Source organism: Scomber japonicus, chromosome 13, assembly GCF_027409825.1.
Source record: "Scomber japonicus isolate fScoJap1 chromosome 13, fScoJap1.pri, whole genome shotgun sequence".
Classification (NCBI taxonomy): domain Eukaryota; kingdom Metazoa; phylum Chordata; class Actinopteri; order Scombriformes; family Scombridae; genus Scomber; species Scomber japonicus.
In genome coordinates this window covers 17,023,927-17,044,545 of record NC_070590.1, presented here as the reverse complement: position 1 = coordinate 17,044,545, position 20,619 = coordinate 17,023,927, and the positions used below count along the sequence as shown (strand labels likewise).

At 38.7% G+C, this 20,619-nt stretch overlaps 2 protein-coding genes across 2 annotated transcripts; both read left to right on the top strand.

The window, feature by feature from the left end:
- Positions 1-2,856: 2,856 nt before the first annotated feature.
- On the top strand, positions 2,857-8,150 carry angptl5 (angiopoietin-like 5). The gene is made up of 8 exons (XM_053331907.1): positions 2,857-2,913; positions 4,424-4,595; positions 4,734-4,837; positions 4,928-5,021; positions 6,120-6,223; positions 6,307-6,427; positions 7,463-7,648; positions 7,754-8,150. The coding sequence occupies exons 1-8, from the start codon at positions 2,857-2,859 to the stop codon at positions 8,071-8,073; spliced, it is 1,158 nt and encodes a 385-aa protein (XP_053187882.1). The 3' UTR covers positions 8,074-8,150.
- A 2,943-nt stretch (positions 8,151-11,093) lies between these two features.
- trpc6a (transient receptor potential cation channel, subfamily C, member 6a) lies at positions 11,094-20,579 on the top strand. The gene is made up of 14 exons (XM_053331167.1): positions 11,094-11,247; positions 12,498-12,826; positions 13,490-13,622; positions 14,327-14,627; positions 15,779-15,964; positions 16,519-16,683; positions 16,780-17,023; positions 17,114-17,341; positions 17,780-18,044; positions 18,278-18,473; positions 19,376-19,576; positions 19,809-19,865; positions 20,122-20,197; positions 20,279-20,579. Exons 1-14 carry the CDS (start codon positions 11,114-11,116, stop codon positions 20,404-20,406), a joined length of 2,643 nt encoding a protein of 880 aa, XP_053187142.1. The 5' UTR covers positions 11,094-11,113; the 3' UTR covers positions 20,407-20,579.
- The last annotated feature ends 40 nt before the right edge of the window (positions 20,580-20,619 follow it).

Sequence of the window (20,619 nt, the reverse complement as noted above, 5' to 3'; positions counted from 1 at the left end):
ACACACACACACACACACACACACACACACACACACACACACACATACACACATTTTTCTGTATGGGGAAAATCATTGACCTTATCTCTTTCAGCTTTTCTATCAACATATTTAAGCTCTTAGTTTCTTTAGGTAACACAGTTCAGGTTTGACATTTTATTGAACTTTTCTGGATTCTCAGCTTTGCTTTGCAGCTCTCAGCAGCTCTTTTTAATGCCTTTTATGTTCCAAAGTGTTTAGCTGTTGAGTTCATCAGTCTGATAAATAAAATGATTTTCTCTTGAGGCATTTTCAGGCAATTCATTGTCAACCTCCAACTTTTACAGTATTGCAGTATAGTTTTTTCCAGCAATGTATTTCATCTTTTAGCTTCTTAGCAATTCAGCTTCTAGTTCTGCCAGTTTTAAAATTTTCAGTGGTGCATTGCATTTGAGCTTTCAGATTTTTCAGGCAATTTGATTCATATTTCTGTAATTTCAACAATGCTTTGAGATTCAGTTCAGCTTTCAGCATGCGCACGCATTCTCTGCAGGAAATGCAATTTTCTAGTTGCCTCTGATGTTTCTATGCTGAATAAACTTACTAAAGTGTGACTGATACAAAGTGCTGGGACTACTTCCTATCTGTATCCATGAAGGAGTTGCATAAGTTCAGGGTGAAGAAAAGGGCAGCAGAGACTTTCAGCAGTCCAGCCCACTGTGAAACCAGTCGTCTCTGAAAAGTTAAACCTGTGTGCAATAGTGCTGCTCCTCCTTTATGACAGTCTGTCTACATAAACGTATGAGGAGTGTTATGTATCCACTGTCCCATTACACAACCAACCATTAGACATGTTTTCTGTGTACTATTTGTACTGAAACTATCAGTTGTTTTTGATGATATTACAGATAAAATATTTTTCATTTGGATTGTTCTCTGGAAGTAAAGAATTTACAAATATCATAAACAGTCACAATAAAAGTATGTTTCCCATGAAAAGTATGTTTAAACCCCAGTTTCTGAAGGGTTATTATATGCGGCATACAAGATAAGATTTTTTTTAAACAGTTTTCAAGCAAGACCCTTAAAAGCTTTTTATGTGTTAGAGTGGAGAATTCAGATATGGCCATAATAAACAGTGACATGTCAACATGAGAATAAATGTAATGTAGTATAAACTATGAGGCAGCAGATGGCACTGTCATACCTTTAAGATCTTTTGTTTTTTTCAAGACTTACACTAACGATAGTCCACAAACACTCCAGCAGTTGTTTTAAAGTACTGCAAGATGAGATGAGACTGATTCTGAGCTCTTCTCTTCAGTGTTGTTTTTCATCAGTGACCTAATCAGAGCGAGTAATCAGACTAGTGATGTGCGGGAGGCTTCCCAGATGCTTATTAAGACCATGAACAAAGCAGCTGGAGAAGAGATTTATTCAGGCAAACCATTTCATCATCAAGGATTGATTTAGGAGGTCAGGACTGTTATGTCACTCCAAGATGAACACAAAAACACTGAATGATGTAATGTTAAAAGAGGAAGCAACTTTTAGAATAAACTGAAACACAAAATGATTGTTTGTGGATTTTAGGGGGTGTTATGATGTGAAATAAATGAGATATAATGTGTTAAGGTCAGCATTTTATGTTTTATTGTGTTTTTGCTTGTGTATTGTGTTTGTTTGTTTATTTTAGTTTTGCACTTTTTAATCCATTGACTTGGGTGGTCACTTCATCTGATTTCTTTCTTTTGATTTGCCTTTGTAAAGCACTTTGTGAATAAAGTATATGATAAGCACTCTACAAATACATTTTACTTAATTGCCTAGCATTTGATTGAGAGATATCACACACAACCTTGTTCTCATTATCTCAGCTGGCAGATATAATGTGTCATTCACATGCATTAGACTGCTTTACAAGAGCATGTAACATAGGACAGATGTGGGGGGCCCTGAGGCTGTGGCAACAGGCTTCTCACATTCCTCTCACTGACCACGGCTGTAAACTTGCACAGGTTTCGGAACAACTGCGAATCTTTTCTTTGGCCTTCACAGCAAAGTTTTCCGAGGAAGCGACAGGCCAGCCGGCTGGCTCCAGCTGGACCCTGACTGGAATGTGCTGTTGCTCTCCATCGCTTTTCACTCTCCTCACCATTTAAACTGTCCAGTTAACAGGAGTAATTGGTCTGACCCTCTGGGAGGTTGTTTTCAGATGTATGAGTCAGTGGTTGGAGATAGAGGGAGAATAGAGGATGTTGGAGGGGCGTAATAGAGGAGAGGTGGAGGATAGGAGCAGAAGAAGCAGAGACACCCATGGCTTCAGCTGCAGCTCCCACGCAAAGACACAAGCAGAGAGAAAGTGTTCCTATATTAAAACAAGCTGTCCTGTTTCCTTCACACATCTGTTTCTCATGCTGGTGGCAGGATATAACCAGTAAAACAACAATACCTGATAATAGACACAATGAGGGGGGAAGGTAATCACTTTTCACCACAAAGCTAACATCAGCACTTTCAGCTACTTGTCAGAAACATATCCAGACTTTTATCACCAAATCTTCTGATGTAACTCATTCACACGTTTGACTTCTCTTTTTATAAGCAATGTTGTCATGGGTGGGTATTTACAAGAGAAAAAGTGGGAGTGACTGATGGAGGTGGAGGCAGTCAGAGAGGAAGTGAGGAAAAGATGTAGGTTGACAACTGAGAGGAGGGAGCAGATGCAGACGAGACTTGGTGGAGAAGAAGGGATGTGAAAAGGAAAGAGCAGACTTTGTGGAAAAATAAGTATAAATGCAGGAGTGACGGAGTGGACAGAGTTCAGCCCCCTTGCTCCACGTGGAAATAATCCCAGGAGGAAAATTAGACTCAGACATGATGTGGACGACAACTGTCCTCCTGATGGTTTTACCTCATCTGCTTTCCTCCACAGTATGTACAATATTTTCAGACATCTGTCTTGACACTAAGCTTTGATTTTGAGTAGGTTAGTTGTCATGGAGATGGTGAAATTTGTGCTCACTATTCATGTGAGATGTGGAAAAAAAAAACGCTGTATAATTATTGTAAATTGTTTCAAGAAATTCTGATGCAATGATGTGAAATCTAATGGCTGAACGTTAAATATCATGGTTAGATCATGATTTTTATTTTATTTTATTAGATATATCAGAATTAAAAATAATAATCACAGGTAAAACAACTACAAATACCTCAGTGTAAAAGTCCTTCATTACCTATTAAAACTGTTACTGGCTAAATTTATTTAAAGTAACAAAAGTACTTGCTGTTGCCAAATGTCTCCTTTTTTAAAGTGATAGAAATCTTATTGAATTATTATCTCTGATGCATTAATGTGTGTACAGCATTGTGTTGTTGTCGGTTGAGGTGAAACAGATTTTTAGCTACTATATAAAGTTCATGAAGGGCTGTTTGATGCAAAAATCTCAATTGTGTGAAGGCATTTCGATAAATAACTGAGTCAAAAAACTTCCGCTGTACATATACATAAGTTAAATACGTTTTTTTTAAGGTACCTGATTCATACACTGACTTACACTGAAAATCACAGGCTGTGATATTTTTTATAACATACTCTCCTGGTATGTTTTTTCCATATAAAAGTTAAATTACTTCATTATAAATTCTTAAAATGGCATCTCATCCTTTCCTCTCCATGAAAAATTCAGAATCTATGAGTATGTAAATATTTTTCACTTAGTTTAACTATTGGACATAATGTGTTGTACTTCACTGAAAAACTCCAAACAAGCTGTGATGTCACAACAACGTAAACACCTTAAACTCTGATTTAAGGGGAGCACATCAGAAGGTCAAACTCTGCACAGACATCTTTCTACACGGCGAAGCTTACACATCAAAGTAACAAGAATGCAAAGTGAGACTTTTAAGATCCCTTTTATGGACTAAAATGTGTCATTTTAAGAAGGTGTTGTATTATTAAAGTGATGCTAAATATGTAAAATAACTAAATGTAGTGGTGTGAAAGATAAAACATCTCTTTGTGGAAGGAAAGAACAAGTACATCAAAACTGTACTTACTTTCCATCACTGGTTATAAATGCTGTTGGCAGGATTCAAAGACAGGATATTGTAGCCACATTGTGCATGTCTGTAGGAAATTGAGCTGGCAGGAGGTCTGATATAAAACTTGTCCTCAAATTATTATTATTTTATTTTCACAAATCCATCCCTGGGAGAAAGGTCAGAATCAAATACAGAAGCTGGCCAGGACTCTGTGTGTTACTTAACAACACTTCAAAGTGCTGTTGAATATCATCCGAACTTTGTTTTCTTTTTAAATAATATAACAAAGCTGAAATGCATTACGATAGTTTATCTTCAGTGAAATCAGACGTCCCAGACTAGTTACACATGCTGGTCTGTAGTTCAAACTTTCTCTCTCTTTCTGTCTCTCCAGACCACAGGAATCAGCACTGATTTTAACCAATCCGTGACAGTCAGTGATGACTTCTCTGACCCTCCTGTCAAAGGCCAGAAACCTCTTGGAGGGAGCAAAGGTCGTGAAACATGCTCCATCCCCTGTGATGTCACTGTGAAGCTGCTACGAGATGAGAAACATTCAGTCTGTGGTAAAAGTTTTTCTCTCCTGGTGTTTTTGTCACTTCTCATCATCATATGTTGTTAATTGTGTGTGTGTGTGTGTGTGTGTGTGTGTGTGTGTGTGTGTGTGTGTGTGTGTGTGCTTGCGTGTATGTGTGTGTTCGTAGGCCAGTTACAGCAGTCTCTATTGGCGTTTGGGCGCAGCACCCGGAAGCTAATCAGGGATGTGATGGAGGAGCAGCAGAGAGCGCTGGACGCCCTCAGTACTCAGGTACAGTGGGAGTCTTCGGTCTCTTTGTAACTCAGTCTCTTAAACGTCTGATTGGCTGGCTGTACGCTGGCTGTGGTGTCACATTTCCAGGTCACAGAGCTGATGACCAAAGTGCAGATGCTCAGCTCCGAGGTTCAGAGAAGCAACACTGAGATGTACACCGTCAAACCTGTGCAGTCCCATGGTAACTCACACTCAAACACATGCAATTTATACTCATACTCATACTCATTTATACTACTCATTTATACCACCATGTATGTCTCTGGGGGAGAAGAAAAAAGTGTGAGAAGAAAAAAGCCGCATCATAAAAAGTGTTGTATTTCACTTCCATAAATCTGAGGGACTTGAGACAGATATAAAAAATGAATGAAATTAAAAGTAGTAGTAACCTGGAAGAAAAATGTGAAAATCCCAAAAACACTGAACACTGAAAATGACCATTAGGCAAATCAGTAATGTTGCTTTCTTAGACCCTCCCTGCCTGCTGAACAGCCATGTCTTTCAAACTCCACACCTCTAGCTTGTATTGCAGGCTTTCTGTTACAAATGTGAAGTCTCTAAATCTGAATCTCAATGCGTAAAATTGGTGCATTGCCTCTATCAAGTCTCCAAAAGTTATGGAAAAGCAATACTAAATTGTGAGTGCTTTAATTTGTCGCCCTGCTGTGTCTCCAAAATGTCAATTTTTGAGATAATCCAGTGTTTTAAAAGGGTCTTATTGATAGAAGAAGTATGAGACATTTTTCAGCTGGTTACATTGTGTCCCTGAGTTGCAAACACAACACTGGCATTTCACATTCTCATTTTTATTTTATTTTTTTTACAACATTTCCCAAAATGTTATTGTGTTTTCTGAAATGTTATGTTTTGTAAGTCAAGGCCACTTGAAAAGGAAAAGGATCAGAAATCTTTAATAAAATCAATAAATGTAAAGATATACTGTATGTTTTCACTAGACAATCATGTAAAATATCAGTACACCATGAATTGAATGCTTATTATCCAGTAAAAAAACTGTGTAATTAAAGAAGCATGCCTATGATTTCCCATAAGTCTCTCACAGGCATATTAGGTACAATACCTAACTCTTCTGTCTTTTTCTGCCAGTAAAATATGTTGAAGATATTTAGCTAAATATGACTAAGCAGAAAAAATTTATGATTGGCGTTTGGACATGCAGGATCATCTCTTTATTATCAGTAATGACTAAACAGTAACTGCTTTGGTGAATGTTACTTTTATTCCTGCTGACAAACGAGAGCTTTTTTGGTTCAATTAGGACGAGACTGCAGTGACATCAAAGACAACCTTGAATCAGTTGTCCCCAAGATCCCCAGTGGTATTTACATCGTCCACCCAGAGAATACTGACTCTTCATTTGAGGTAGATTTACACGATTCACTCACTTATTCACAGTCTGTCACTCACTCATGGATCAACAAGTCCAAATACAACATGTCCTGCAGGTATTCTGTGAGATGGATTATATGGGAGGTGGATGGACGGTGATCCAACGGAGGACAGATGGACTAACTGACTTCAAACGACCCTGGTCTGATTACACCGACGGCTTTGGACACCTTGCAGGTTGTACAAGATTACTTCAGACAGTGACTGCAGCGTGCCATTATTTGCGTTGATCTATTATTTCATTGTTGTTGTATATTTTTAAAAATTGAGGAAATTTAATTCAAGAAGTTTCTATCCATACGATGTTTGAATTCCTGACATTAGTGGTTCCCAAACTGCTTGAAAACATTATCAACTGCTGAGTTGCATAGCTTTAACTGGACCAGACCTGCTGTATCATTAATATGATCAGTTCCACCTGTGCATTTCCTGCTATGACAATATGTAGTGAATAGGGTCTATGAATCTGCTGCATTTAGAAATGCTAAATACAACAAATAGCTCAAGAGTGCTATCAAGGCTATCAAGAAAAACAAATGTAATTTAAACCCAAAAGATGAAGAAATATATCTTGATCTTATTTATTACATAACAGAAGAACTATTGTTTCTAAAAGCTAAGGCAGTTTAGGCAACTTTATTCATGACTGTTGACTTTATTCAACAGTCATGAGAAAAGTGCAAAAATGAATAAAAATCAGCATCATGTTGATGATATTTCATACAAATTCAACTTTTTACTGATTATGTTGCCAGTCTCCTCAATATTGTTGCAGATTAATAAAAACAAAATATGATATATGCTTAGCCTTAACCTGGCTTTGTCCAAAGGTAGATTTAGCTATTTAACACATTTTTAAAAATCCATACAAAAATAAGAAGACAAGTTGTGGTTTATGGGAGGTTCTGTATTTTATTTTTACCATGCTGGGTTCAGACTTACATGCAGTCTTGGACAGAACTGGGCTTTCCCTCCGTTTCCATTTTTTGTGCTAACCTAAGCTAAGCGGCTATAGCTTTATATTTTTTGGACAGACAGTGGCTAGAAAGCTAACGAGTGTAATTCATGTCAATCTATTTCTTTCTACTCTACAGATGTTCGGCTTCATATTTTGCACTTACCAGTGATTAGATCATGTCAAAACCATCTTCATACCGTGTGTGTGTGTGTGTGTGTGTGTGTGTGTGTGTGTGTGTGTGTGTGTGTGTGTAGGAGAGCACTGGTTGGGCCTGAAGAAGGTATTTCATATAGTAAATCAGAAAGATACTCGATTCCAACTTCACATTGCTCTGGTCTCCAATGATGACGTCATCTCTTATGCATCGTATGATGATTTCCGCCTGGACAGTGAAACACAGTTCTTTAGTATACACCTGGGCAGATATGCAGGCAGTGCAGGTATGACTGAAAAAAAATCAGTACTTACAAAAAGTTCACCCGTAATGACAAATTTAAAACCTTGATAAATGCAACATGTGTACGTCTGCATGGTTGTGTGTACAGGTGATGCCTTTCGAGGCTATGACCAGGAACAGAACCAGGACACGGCTCCATTCAGCGCTTCAGATGTGGACAACGACGGCTGCAATCCATTCTGCTCCATCGGCAACCGCACGGTGGAGAGCTGCAGCACTCAGCACAACCAGACAGGATGGTGGTTCAACCAGTGCGGCCTGGCAAACCTCAACGGCTCTCCAGAGGATGAAGAGCAGAACCAGGGGCAGAGGACACACATCCTGTGGGACACCTGGAGACAGAATGGAGTTGCTCGCACCATCAAATCTGTCACTATGAAGATCAGGAGGATTGTGACCAATAATTAATGGAGGAGAAGAAATTGTTACTGTATAAGTTGCTTTGCACCTTTGTACTGCATAAAGTTGTAATAAAACAGGGAAGAAATGTTCTTAAAGTCTCATTGATTTTTTTGATGCCATTTTAAGCTACCATCTGTTCAGAGACAGACCACACAACAGACAATCTCTCCAACTGAGTCACATTGAGGACTTTAAACCAAGTAAACCTGTTGAGTGTGAAGATGGTATGAAGTAAGTAGACTGTTCAGTTAACTGTTGTGGAAACTATTTTGTGGTTTAATCATAATGTTAGGTTATTCCCTAATTTTATGTTTAGTAGTGCCATCACTATTTAAGTATTCATAGAGCAACGTAACAGAGAGAGAAAAACCCGAGCAAAGCCCACAGCATGACTGACTGAAGAAAGACAAGAAGGGTGGCAGAAGACGAGGTCCACAGTTGTCAAAGCAACAGCTGCACACACTGCAGCAAAACAGGTGACTCTACAGAGGAGGACATTTGTCATAAGCTGTTTTCTTCTCTTTCTTCTTGTTGTTATACTGTTTGAAGAAGTCATTTTTTAAAAAGTATATATGTTGAAAAAAAATGACTGTAAGAAGACAACTTCAAGCCAAAGACAAGATTTTAAAGAACAGATTTAAATTTTTTCAAGTAAAACAAAGGTGCCCAAATGCAAATTAAAATAGGTTTTCCTTTCTGTAGTCATTCCTTCTGATCATTCTGACCACAGGAGGATCCCTTCATAATAGGCCAAAATCCACAAGTCTCCTTCTGTGTAAAAATGGATGTAAAAGTTTGACCACATCTCGCTTTGAAACCTTTTTCACCTTCTTACTGTGCTTCCCGTCAAAGTGGCTTTTCCACACTGACTTCAGTTTTTTGAAGAATGACTTTGCCAGCAGCTTTCCTGTGAGAGTCATTGGTATGTGTTTTGGTCTGCATTATCCTGGCAGCCGCTTTAGTCACCTGGGCGACGAGCATTGTGGCTGCCTCAGTGATGATGACCCTTGCTGGTTTATTATATGAGATGGGAACCTCCAAATGTCAGACACACAATAAATGTGAGACTTGTGAATATGTATGAACAGAAGCTCACCAGAACGACTTTCAATTGACATGTTTTGCATGGACTGGATTATATTCTTCTATGAATATTTGGAACATTTAATGGAAATATCTTTCTTTTCCCATTCCTGCTCTACAGAGGTTGAACCCTTTGGTTTAAAATACCTCATGACCTGTCACCCAGTGCCAGCCGCTGGATAAACATTACAATAAAAAAAAAAGTCAGTTGTCAGTATTTGTTCTGTCCAACACTTTCATTTTGTGGCTGTGATGAACCTCTCAGCCTCTAGGTTTTTTTCTTTTCTTTTGTTGAAGCTAAAACATTCCTGTCATTCATTCACATTCCAGATTGAGGTGTGGGGTGTTTTAATTTTGACAACTTACTTGACTTTGCTTTGAATGCAACATTTCTTCACCTCCAGAGGGAGGCAGCAGTCATCGACCAATCGCCACACGTTTCCTGCTCATATGACAGTCACTAACACACAGACACACGCACACACACACACACACACACACACACACACACACACACACACACACACACACACACACACACACACACACACACACACATCCCAAAATAGAATGTGAGTTTGTGTGTTTTATTGTTACTGATTCTGGTGATAATATTGTAGGAGCTTTGACTCTTTGTGTGGTCTGGTATGTGTACATTGCCAAAGTTAATTAACACAGACATGGACCATCCAGGTGCTTACCCATCCAGTGCCCCCCAGTAAGAGTGTGTATGTTTGGGCTGACAGTGTTTACATCCAGATCTTTTCTCCGTTCTGTTCTGAGAAGTCTTAACAAAAACTCATGCTGGTGACATTTGTCAGAGTTTACCCCCTTTCCCCGTACCATCCTCCCAATAAAATGTGATGGCGTCAAGCCATAAAAACTCTAAAGTGACTAATCTTCAGAAATCAGGCCCTTAAAAGGCAATCGTACATCAGAGACTTTGCTTTTATCAGATTTTGGCACGTCCACATGTTTGTGTGATATAATGAGGTGTTGTGTGTGAAATTCAACAAAAAAACCCCCAAAGACAAACACTGCTAAACTGGTGAAGTAGGGAGACTAAACAAAATCATCAAACAAAAAGGTTAAGTGAGGCAAATGAAGAAGAACACACTGTACCACCAGAAGAAAGGCTAAAAATAATGCATGCAAGTATGTGTGTGTTTTAATGTCAAGATACTTAGACTGAAATACTGGGTGATGTGACTCACCTTTGACCTGTTAATGAAGAAATACAGGTCTGCACACATAAAAAAGCACATGCATATAGAGTGTGTGAATGGATATATACTACCTAAGTGTGTGTGTCCAAAGTGGGAAGTAGTTTTCCCACACTGGATAGGATAAGTGAAGAGTGGGAGCGCACAGGAAATAAAGTCTACTGGGAATTTAAACCCTCAGGAATCTCATCTGCTGTTCATCAGCCATCAGTCACTCCTGCACGCACACACACACACACACACACACACACACACACACACACACACACACAGAAAGAGACTGATAAAACCCAGCATACAATATAAACACTGCAGTTTAAAATAGCACTTTACAGCCTTAGCATTAAAACTACTGGCTGATAACATATTTTTAAACTACTGGCTGATAACATATTTTTGTGGATATTCTGCTTTTATTTGTATATGTAGTTTTTGAAAATTATTCTGTATTCTCAATGTATGTAAATACAGCTGAAACAACTTGGACAAGAATGGCCACTTATCCCTAGTAACCCTGTGTGTTCAGACATAACACTGAGCTGCACTCCACATCTGTAAAGTTCAATGAGTCATGTACATAAAAGTATAGTGGGACCCAGAAGGATGCATTCTTTCTCAAGGACATAGAAAAGCAGAGGGGGGAGCTACACAGACAGAGGGAGAGAGAGAGAGTCACAGGCACTTGATTACTCCTTCATATGAACCGGGGAGCGGACCCTGTGTTGTTGATCACCTCCACAATGAACCACAGAACCGTTAATCTCAACAGCCGACCTGCGGGTTACAGTGACAGCCCCAGGGCCAGGAGCCGAGATAACCTGTTACTGTATGAAGATTTTGGAGAGGAGAACTGTTGCTCTGGACGATGCCTCGGGTTAGTGTCTAATTTACACCCGCTACTCAGCTTTATCTTCACGTAGTATGTTTTTCTGTTCATCGCCTGCAGGTTTTGTTAAAATAATAATCTGAAGATGTCACAGTAATATCCTTTCATTTTTACAGATGTTGACTTTAATATGGTATGGTAGATTATCATGTAAATTATGTAAATGGTATATTTTTGGCTGATAATGTTTGAATGTAACATTTTAGAACAATTATGTAATAAAAACAAGCACTCTGAGTTTGATATTTCATGATGCAACTCATTTTATAATTTTAAATTAAGAAAAATACAGAATGAAAAGTTCAACTTTTCATCAGACTGTGTATAGACCACAGATTAAATATCTATGAAAAACAAGTTAACAAGTTACACAGTATCTTTAAAAAGTCCCTAAAATTCCACAGTGTTGTCACATATTTTCATTATTATCAAGTAAACAAAGTGATTCCTCTGCTATTTAAGACATTACATTACATTAGCCTTCTATACCTTACATTCCAACTTTCTACTCACCTGGAAAAAAAGATCAGGATGTGATGTTTCCTTCCAGTTGTCTGCCAAAATTTACAGATAGTTTGAAGTCTTTAATGTGGAATCAGTGGTGAAAAAATAGCCAGACCATTTAGTCTGTTAACCTTATTTCTATTGGCATCTACTTGAACCCAAACATGGTTTATATGGATAATATAAGCATTGTAGATTGCAGTTTCTGTGTGAATAATGTTTAAACTGATATTCTTTTAGTACTAAAACTATTAAAAGTCTGTTACAGTAATATCAAATAATTTGTTTTCCATCTCATTATTTTTATAAATGGCTTTTAAGAATGCTGTTAGTTCTGGTGTTACCACTTCAACTAACTATAGAAAGAAGTAATGATTATAGATCCCCTTCAGACATGTTGTAATACACATAACATACTCTGCTTGGAATAATATGTAACTTTTCTCTTGCTGCAGATAAATGTGAAAACAACCTTCTAGTGTCACACTCTGCACATACATCATTCTGCACAGTGATGCTAAAACATTCAACTGTATGAACAAGAAGAAAAACACATTTTTGAATTGAGTGGGACTTAAAAACCTGTTAACAGCCAATAAAAATATTTTTGATGTGAAATTGAGAGACTGGGAACAAGAAGGTGACACATGGCTTTGAATAGGCCTTGTGTGTGTATATAACTTAACATGAAGACAAGTTATCCTGTGTGTTTATGTCCTCCGGCCTTCTGGCAGCCACAGCAGCTCCGAGAGACAACTCATGGCTCGTGTCAACGCTGCTAAGAGACGTCAGGCTCTTCGTGGTCCTGCCTACATGTTCTCCGCTCCTTCAATCAGCCTGTCAAATGTTGAGCAACGTCTCCTGGAGGCAGCTGAATACGGAAACATACCGGAGGTGCGGCGCATGCTTCTCCATGTACCCAACTTGAATGTCAACGCTGTGGACTACATGGGCCAGAATGCTTTGCAGCTAGCTGTAGCCAATGAACATCTGGAGGTGGCGGAGCTGCTGCTGGGGAGGGCGGATTTGGCCAGAGTGGGTGATGCCCTCCTGCTAGCCATCAGTAAGATGTGTTAATTAATTTGTGTACATTATGTGTGTATACAAGAGCCAAAAATACATTTAAAGGGTTAATTATAGCAGAAAGCTGCACTGAGGTATGGGGGATTACTTCTGTTTAATTAAAGTAATTTGTGCTCATCCATTCCTTTATTTCTTTAACACATGTGCTGAGGCGTGACATTGATGCAGAAGGGCTTGGGGCAGTTTTGACATACAGCGAGGTATCGTCAGCATAGCAATGAATAGACATCCCATATCTACCGATGACAAGGGGATGCATGTAGAGGGTAAACAGGATGGTGCTAAAAACCAAACCTTGCGGACCACCACAGGTGATAGGGAGCGATCTAGACCTGCATCCTCACAGTCAGACATATCAGGTAGGACTGAAACCACTTGAGTGTCTGACAACTGAAGGAACAACCAAAATTAGCTTTAGCTAAAAAGGCTCTACTGTTTTTTGGCGAAAATAGAATATATTGAGTCATCCTAACAAAAAGAAAACAAGGCAATATAAATAAAATAGTAAATAAAGAAAGAAATGCAGATATAAAAGAATGAAGTTATTCTAAAAAAAATTAAAAGACTACTATTACATTTTAATGTTAGATTCGCAATACGTAAAGCACACAAACCATTTGCTCCGTGTTTGTTTGTGTTGTAGGTAAAGGTTATGTTCGTATCACAGAGGCCGTGCTGAGTCACCGTTCATTTAGAGATGCCAATCGTCTGACAGCGAGCCCTGCTCAAGTAGACATGTTGGATGACTTCTACGCTTATGATGAGGACGGGACAAGGTAAGACACCAAACATTTTTGGTTTTACAGCAGCAGTGGTGTAACTCTGGACTAGGCTCTGGGCTGAAGTTCACAGTCAGAAATACTCACGTCAAGGAGATTATGTAACTGATAAATGGTTATGTTGGATTTGGCAGAAAAGGCTCTTCCCTTTGAAGGAGCTTGAGGATTCTGCTGCAGAACTAATCCCTCTTTGACAAATACATGAAGATTAGATCTGAGTAATGTCAACTTCACCAAAAACCTGTCACACAGAGGTGGAGGGAGCTGTGGTAGCAAACAGTGTCATATGGCTTTCAGTAGAGTAATAGAAGTGCATGGTTATAATCCATCATGTACATATCAGTGCTCCGCTTGTAAAGTTCTAACTAAGTTTCTAACTTTTTAGGTTAAGAGAAAAAGGGAGTTGGTGGAAGTTGTGAAAGATGTCCACATTCACCAGATATTTTGAATATACCACTTTATTAGATGAGATGTAACTCCTAAGTGAGTGTAAAACACAGTGAAAGAGTGGTTGTTACTCCAAACTATAAAACCCATGGTGTTTATAAACCAAAAAACACTTTTCAGTTACCAAATAACAAATTCCTGACAGTGTCAGACAGAATGCAATCTCACATAGTGTTTATGCCTCTAATTTATCATTATTTGTAGGGCTATTTATGTTGTTTATAGACAGTATCCATGTGTGTACATTCCCACAGGTTTTCCCATGATGTGACTCCAGTGATCCTTGCAGCTCACTGCCAAGAATACGAGATTGTTCACACCCTGTTGAGTAAAGGTGCCCGCATCGACCCCCCTCACGACTACTTCTGTGGCTGCGACTCCTGTAACTACCAGCAGCAGTTTGACTCCTTCAGCCACTCTCGATCGAGGATCAATGCTTACAGAGGACTCGCCAGTCCCGCTTACCTATCCCTGTCCAACGAGGATCCAGTGCTGGCAGCACTGGAGCTCAGCAATGAACTGGCCATGTTGGCCAATATTGAGAAAGAGTTTAAGGTAAAAATGTCTTTAAAGATAAGAGAGCACAAGAATACAGACAGGATATTCGAAAGTAAAAAAGTCAGCACATGACCTATTGTCCAAATGACCTGATATCCAGCTCAGTCTGAGGTACACACAAAGTACAAAAAGTTCTTTTACCATTTAATTGCCAACCAATTGCCAGTAAAAGCTGAGAATAAACACAAGAGCATTTTATGAGCCTTACAAGAGGAAGCAGAAACAGATGAGGGTCTAAATCTTATAGTCATTGTTAACATTGTCTACCTGACATGCATATAACAACTTTATGAGGCTTACAGAAGTGTAGTATACTGCAGGTACTTCACAGTCATTATACAAAATATTACACAGGATTAGAGACTAGTCCACCTCTGTATCAGTATGACACTTTGTTAATTTATTATCAGTGTAGAAGTAAAGTAGCTTACTTGTGTCTAGTCGTAAATGATCCACACCAAAGTTAGTAGTATGACTTTAAAAAATCAAACATGCATTTCAAAAGTCTGTTGAAAGGTTGCACAATAATAAAAAAAACATCTCTACATGTCAGTGTCAAAGGTGTTCCTCCACAGCTGCACCTCATTTATTAATCAACTTTAATTGTCTCAGGTGTTGAGCCAAAGCCCCCTCTTAAAGTGGCAGTAACTGACTGCCATGATGAAGTACTAAGCATATCTATAAAATAATGTTTAACAAAGTTAATTTACTAATTTACAGTATTTATTACGAACCTTCAATATTCACAATTAAATATTAAACCATCTTATAACAGAACATTATAAAAGTTTGGTTCATACAAACAGAGATGCTGAAAATGTAGTTTTAAAAGTTTTGTGATGAGATATACTTAAAATAGGTGTTTTTACCTTATTATATTAAACATATTTCCTATCAAACCTAGAATCACAAAGCATTCTGTTGCAAACAAAATACAAATCCACCCTCAGTACCAGTGATAGTAAAAGACTTTTCACTAACTCCCAGCTTATATGTTTGCTTTATAGTGGTGGGAAGCTGCCAGTTATATTCATGTATCAAAGTTATGTGATAAGGATTTCATTAAGGTGAATGTGAAAATGTAAAGATAGTAACATCTCTAATGTTTCACTCCTGTGTGCACATTTTCTCTTATGGTTGTTTGTAAGAATGACTACTGCTGTCTGTCGAGTCAGTGTAAGGACTACGTGGTGGGCCTTCTGGATCTGTGTCGCAGCACAGAGGAGGTGGAGGCCATACTGAGCGGAGAAACTGACTCCGAAGACAGCTATGATCCACCAGGCCGCCCCTCCCTCACACGGCTCAAATTAGCCATCAAATACGAGCTCAAAAAGGTCAGTCTGCTCACATACAGGCCGATCACCATCATATTTTTAGATAGATAGTCAGCAACTTGTTTCACATCATGCCATTAAAGCCTGTCAACAAATAATTAATTTCTAGTTGTAACAAATGGAAGTAATTGAATATCTGTGGTTATTAGCACCAAATTTCAAGTCTGTTCAAGTTGAGTCACTCCTCATTTTATTCACACTTTTTAAGGTCAAAAACAATCTAGAAACGTGTTTTGAAAAATTGATCAGACAAAACAAGTAACTGAGACACTGCCCGAGGCTCTGAGATAGTATTTTGGAAATCACCCAATCGTAAAAAGTATTTGGTAAAGATAATCGTTAGCTTCAGGCTTAGCTTCATAACTCTCACTCTGCTTCTTTGGGCTACTCCTCCCATAAGGAAAGGATCAAATAATAGTTTTGACCATTTACTGTCTGTTCACACCCCACAAAAGCAATAAAGACTTTTGGTTTGAAATCACTGTCTTGTTCTCTCATCCTCTCACCACCCTTTATATCCTCCGTTCATCCTCCTTTCTATGTGTGCCCCTCAGTTTGTGGCTCATCCTAACTGCCAACAGCAGCTGCTGAGTATCTGGTATGAGAATCTGCCCGGGTTGAGACAACAAACCACTGCTACCAAACTGCTGGTGGTGCTGGGGGTGGCTATGAGTTTGCCTGGGCTGGCTGTGGCATACTGGGTCGCTCCATGCAGCAGAGTATGTAACATAAACTTCTTTCACATGATTTCCTAAATGCTTATACCAGACATTTAATTCCCTGCAGGGTCTTTTTATCTAATTTCTCTCACCCAGGTGGGAAAGGTGATGCGCAGCCCCTTCATGAAGTTTGTGGCCCATGCTTCATCTTTCACAATCTTCTTGGGTCTTCTGATCCTGAATGCAGCTGACCGTTTTGCAGGCACAACGCTATTGCCTAACATGACCCACCATAACATCCCAGGAGGACACCAACTCAACTCCGACCCGCTGCTGCTCTACCGAATGACCACGACACCTTTCACGTGGATGGAGATACTCATCATTTCATGGGTCATGGGTGAGAATAAGATGATGAAGAAGAAAAGTCTTCATTAAAACATCTTATAAACCTGTGTATTAAGTCATCTGGCCCTTTGTGCTGCTGCAGGTATGATCTGGGCTGAGGTGAAGGAGATCTGGAGTCAAGGGCCTGGGGAGTACTTTGTGGAACCGTGGAACTTCCTGGACTTTGGGATGCTGGCGATCTTTCTCGCCTCCTTCAGCTGCCGCTTTTCTGCTCTGAGACATGCTGACTTAGCCCAGACCTATGTACACACACACTACACAACACTGCTTAATGTCACACTGCCTCCTGAAATACACTACTTCACACTGGGTGAGGACACTCACACACCCGCACAGACCACCACAATTTAAAAACCTGTTTCTCGCTGTATGAATAGTATCAGTCAGTCAGCTCAAGGCAGTACAGTACAAATAGGAGCATGTATTACAATATAGCTGAAATGGTGTTTGTTAAATGACTTTGAACTTTAGCAAAATACTATCAATCTCTGCCTGAATGTTCCTCGTTTCATTGGGAAGTGAAAAAATTAGTCTAAAGGACTGTGCCACTCAAAAAAATACCATTTTTAAAATTGACAAAAGAAGCTTTTTGGAAGGCAAATCTGAACAGTTTCTTAGTTTACTGTCTTCTTACAACCTTTGACACAGGATAGACATGTGTATAAGTTCTTAGCAGTTCCACCATAGAGTGATTCCCTCCTCCAAACAAGTCAATGTTCACTGACTGATTCACGCTCTGTTTTTGCAGCACGGATCCACTGGTTGGCGTCAGACCCTCAGCTGGTATCAGAAGGCCTGTACGCAGTCGCAGTGGTGCTGAGCTTCTCTCGCATTGCTTACATCCTCCCAGCCAATGAGAGCTTTGGCCCACTGCAGATCTCTTTGGGGAGGACCGTCAAGGACATCTTCAAGTTCATGGTCATCTTCATCTTGGTCTTCTTGGCGTTCATGATTGGCATGTTCAATCTGTACTCCTACTACCTGGGGGCAAAGCAGAATGACGCCTTCACCACGTGAGACATTTACTATTCCTGTAACATTCTTACCATCCAGTAGCTGTGTGTTTCCCATTCCCAATCCCAATTAATAATCAATTATAAACATCGGAAATGGTCTTTTGAACTGTGAGCATAAAGTTTTGTTCCTCTTCTACTGCTTTTCTCACAGAGTATCTTCTACATTATGATGATTAATGGTTTGTTTTAATCTAGAAATAACTCTCATCGCTTCCTTCTCCTCCTTTTAGCCTAGAGGAGAGCTTCAAGACGTTGTTCTGGGCTATATTTGGACTCTCCGAGGTCAAGTCTGTCGTGATCAACAACGGACACAAATTCATCGAGAACATTGGCTATGTTTTGTACGGGGTTTACAATGTTACCATGGTGATAGTGCTGCTCAACATGCTCATTGCCATGATTAACAGCTCCTTCCAGGAGATTGAGGTTTGTCAGTCAAACAGTAAATCCTCATCAGCTGCACGCTCACAGATGTGGACACATATTCTTATTCTTATAAAATATTTTATTATTTAATTTATAACAAATCATATGTTGTAGTTGACAGTTATTCTACTCTCTTTCATGAGATTCATACGATACATACTGTGTCTGAGGGATTTTTAAAATTTAGGTTTGATTCATAGTTCATATAGCACATATTTTTAATATGGAAGGTATTTTTCTAATGTTTAGGTTTCAAAATAAATCATCTCCCAGATATAAAGAAACAGTTCATTCGTAATGACCTTTTAATTATTTTTTGTCCTCTTACAGCAACACACTATATTACTAAATAACTCTTCCACTCTCTGTGGAGTCCATTCAGATAATTTCATACAACTGATTTCTAAAGATGAATAATATAGAAGTTTATTGAATGAACAACACACATCAATCAAATCTAAAGGTTTTTCTATTTTATGTACAAAATCCACCATCCACCACCAAACATTTTCATCTGTAAAACTACAGAAGTAAATCATTGTCATAATGATCTTAATCATTATTTCATTATTTAAGTGATTGAATACCAAATGTTGAAATCTAACCACTACTTAATTAATACTTAATTTAAGATTTCAAAATGTGGTATTAGTGACTGATTTAATTCAAATTATTACAGCAATGATTTTCTTCCATACAAAAACCCCTTACATGTACATTTGTTTGAGCATTTCAATTCAAAACACCTTGAATAGATTTTGACAATCCAAGTCTTCATGCTAAGCTAAGATGACTGACTGCTGACTCAAACAAGCACACCCCTGTTAAATGTTTAACTACTCCTTTAAATTAGTCTGCTGGATTTGAGTCTGTGTTTTTCTCTTTCCTCACCTTTTCTGTAGGATGATGCCGATGTAGAGTGGAAGTTTGCTCGGGCCAAACTCTGGTTCTCCTACTTTGAGGAGGGACGAACGCTCCCTGTGCCCTTTAACCTGATGCCTAGTCCCAAATCTATGCTGGGCCTGTCCAAAGGAATTAAGTCCCTGCTCCTGCACTACATGGCAGGACAAAGCAAGGAGAAAACAGAGACACAGCTCAACAAGGTAACACGCAATATGGGCAAATGTATAATTTATTGAAACATATTCCTAATTCTTTTACCCTCTATCGGCCTGCACATTAAGATCAGAGTGCTCAGTGGCAGAGCCTGAGCACCTCCCAGTGGTTTTACTACTGCACCACAGACTCCTCTTCAGAGCTGAAGACCAAGTTAAACGTGAAATGTTACTGTATATGGATTATGTTCAATTAAACTCATTTCATCTTATTTTCTAGCTTGGAGAAGGAAAAAGTTCAGGATATGGTGATTCATCGAGCTCTTCCAGATACCAGGTATCTGCCGTTGTGCAACTTGGATTACCTAGATGTCACAGACAGTAATGAAAAGTAAATTTACTATATATATATATAGAAGTAATAGTAAGTAGAAGTAAATTTACTATATAAAATATATAAAAGTAAATGTATATGTAATTATATATAGTAATATACAGTTGATATTTTTATGAAATGAATGAGTGCAGTGTTTTTTAAATTTAGTTTGCGTGATCTTTTAATTAGAAATTATTTTTTCCATCACTGGTTGCAGAAGATCATGAAGCGACTGATAAAACGTTACATCATCAAAGCCCAGGCAGACAGAGAGAGTGATGAGATAACTGAAGGTAACTGACTCCAAATTTCTGAATCCATTGGTAGATGTCTTTGAAAGCTTTTAATTACTTATTTGTCTGTCTTTTCCCCAGGTGAGTTGAAGGAAATCAAGCAGGACATCTCAAGTCTGCGATATGAACTACTGGAGGAGAAATCACAGACTATGGAGACAATGGACGGACTGCTGCGACGGCTAGAGGAGATGAACACACATTCATAATGCCACTCACACTGTTTCTCTTTTGCTTATATTTAGGTGATGGCACTGAGCTACGGTCAGTAAAGACTTGTACATAAAACTGTACAGCTCAAAGCTTTAGTGCCTGTACTCCATCACTGAATGTAGATATAATGGTGACGAAACATTATTATGATAAAAATGAAGAATGTATTTATGTAAATATAAAATTAAAATACAGCTTTGAAACTGAAC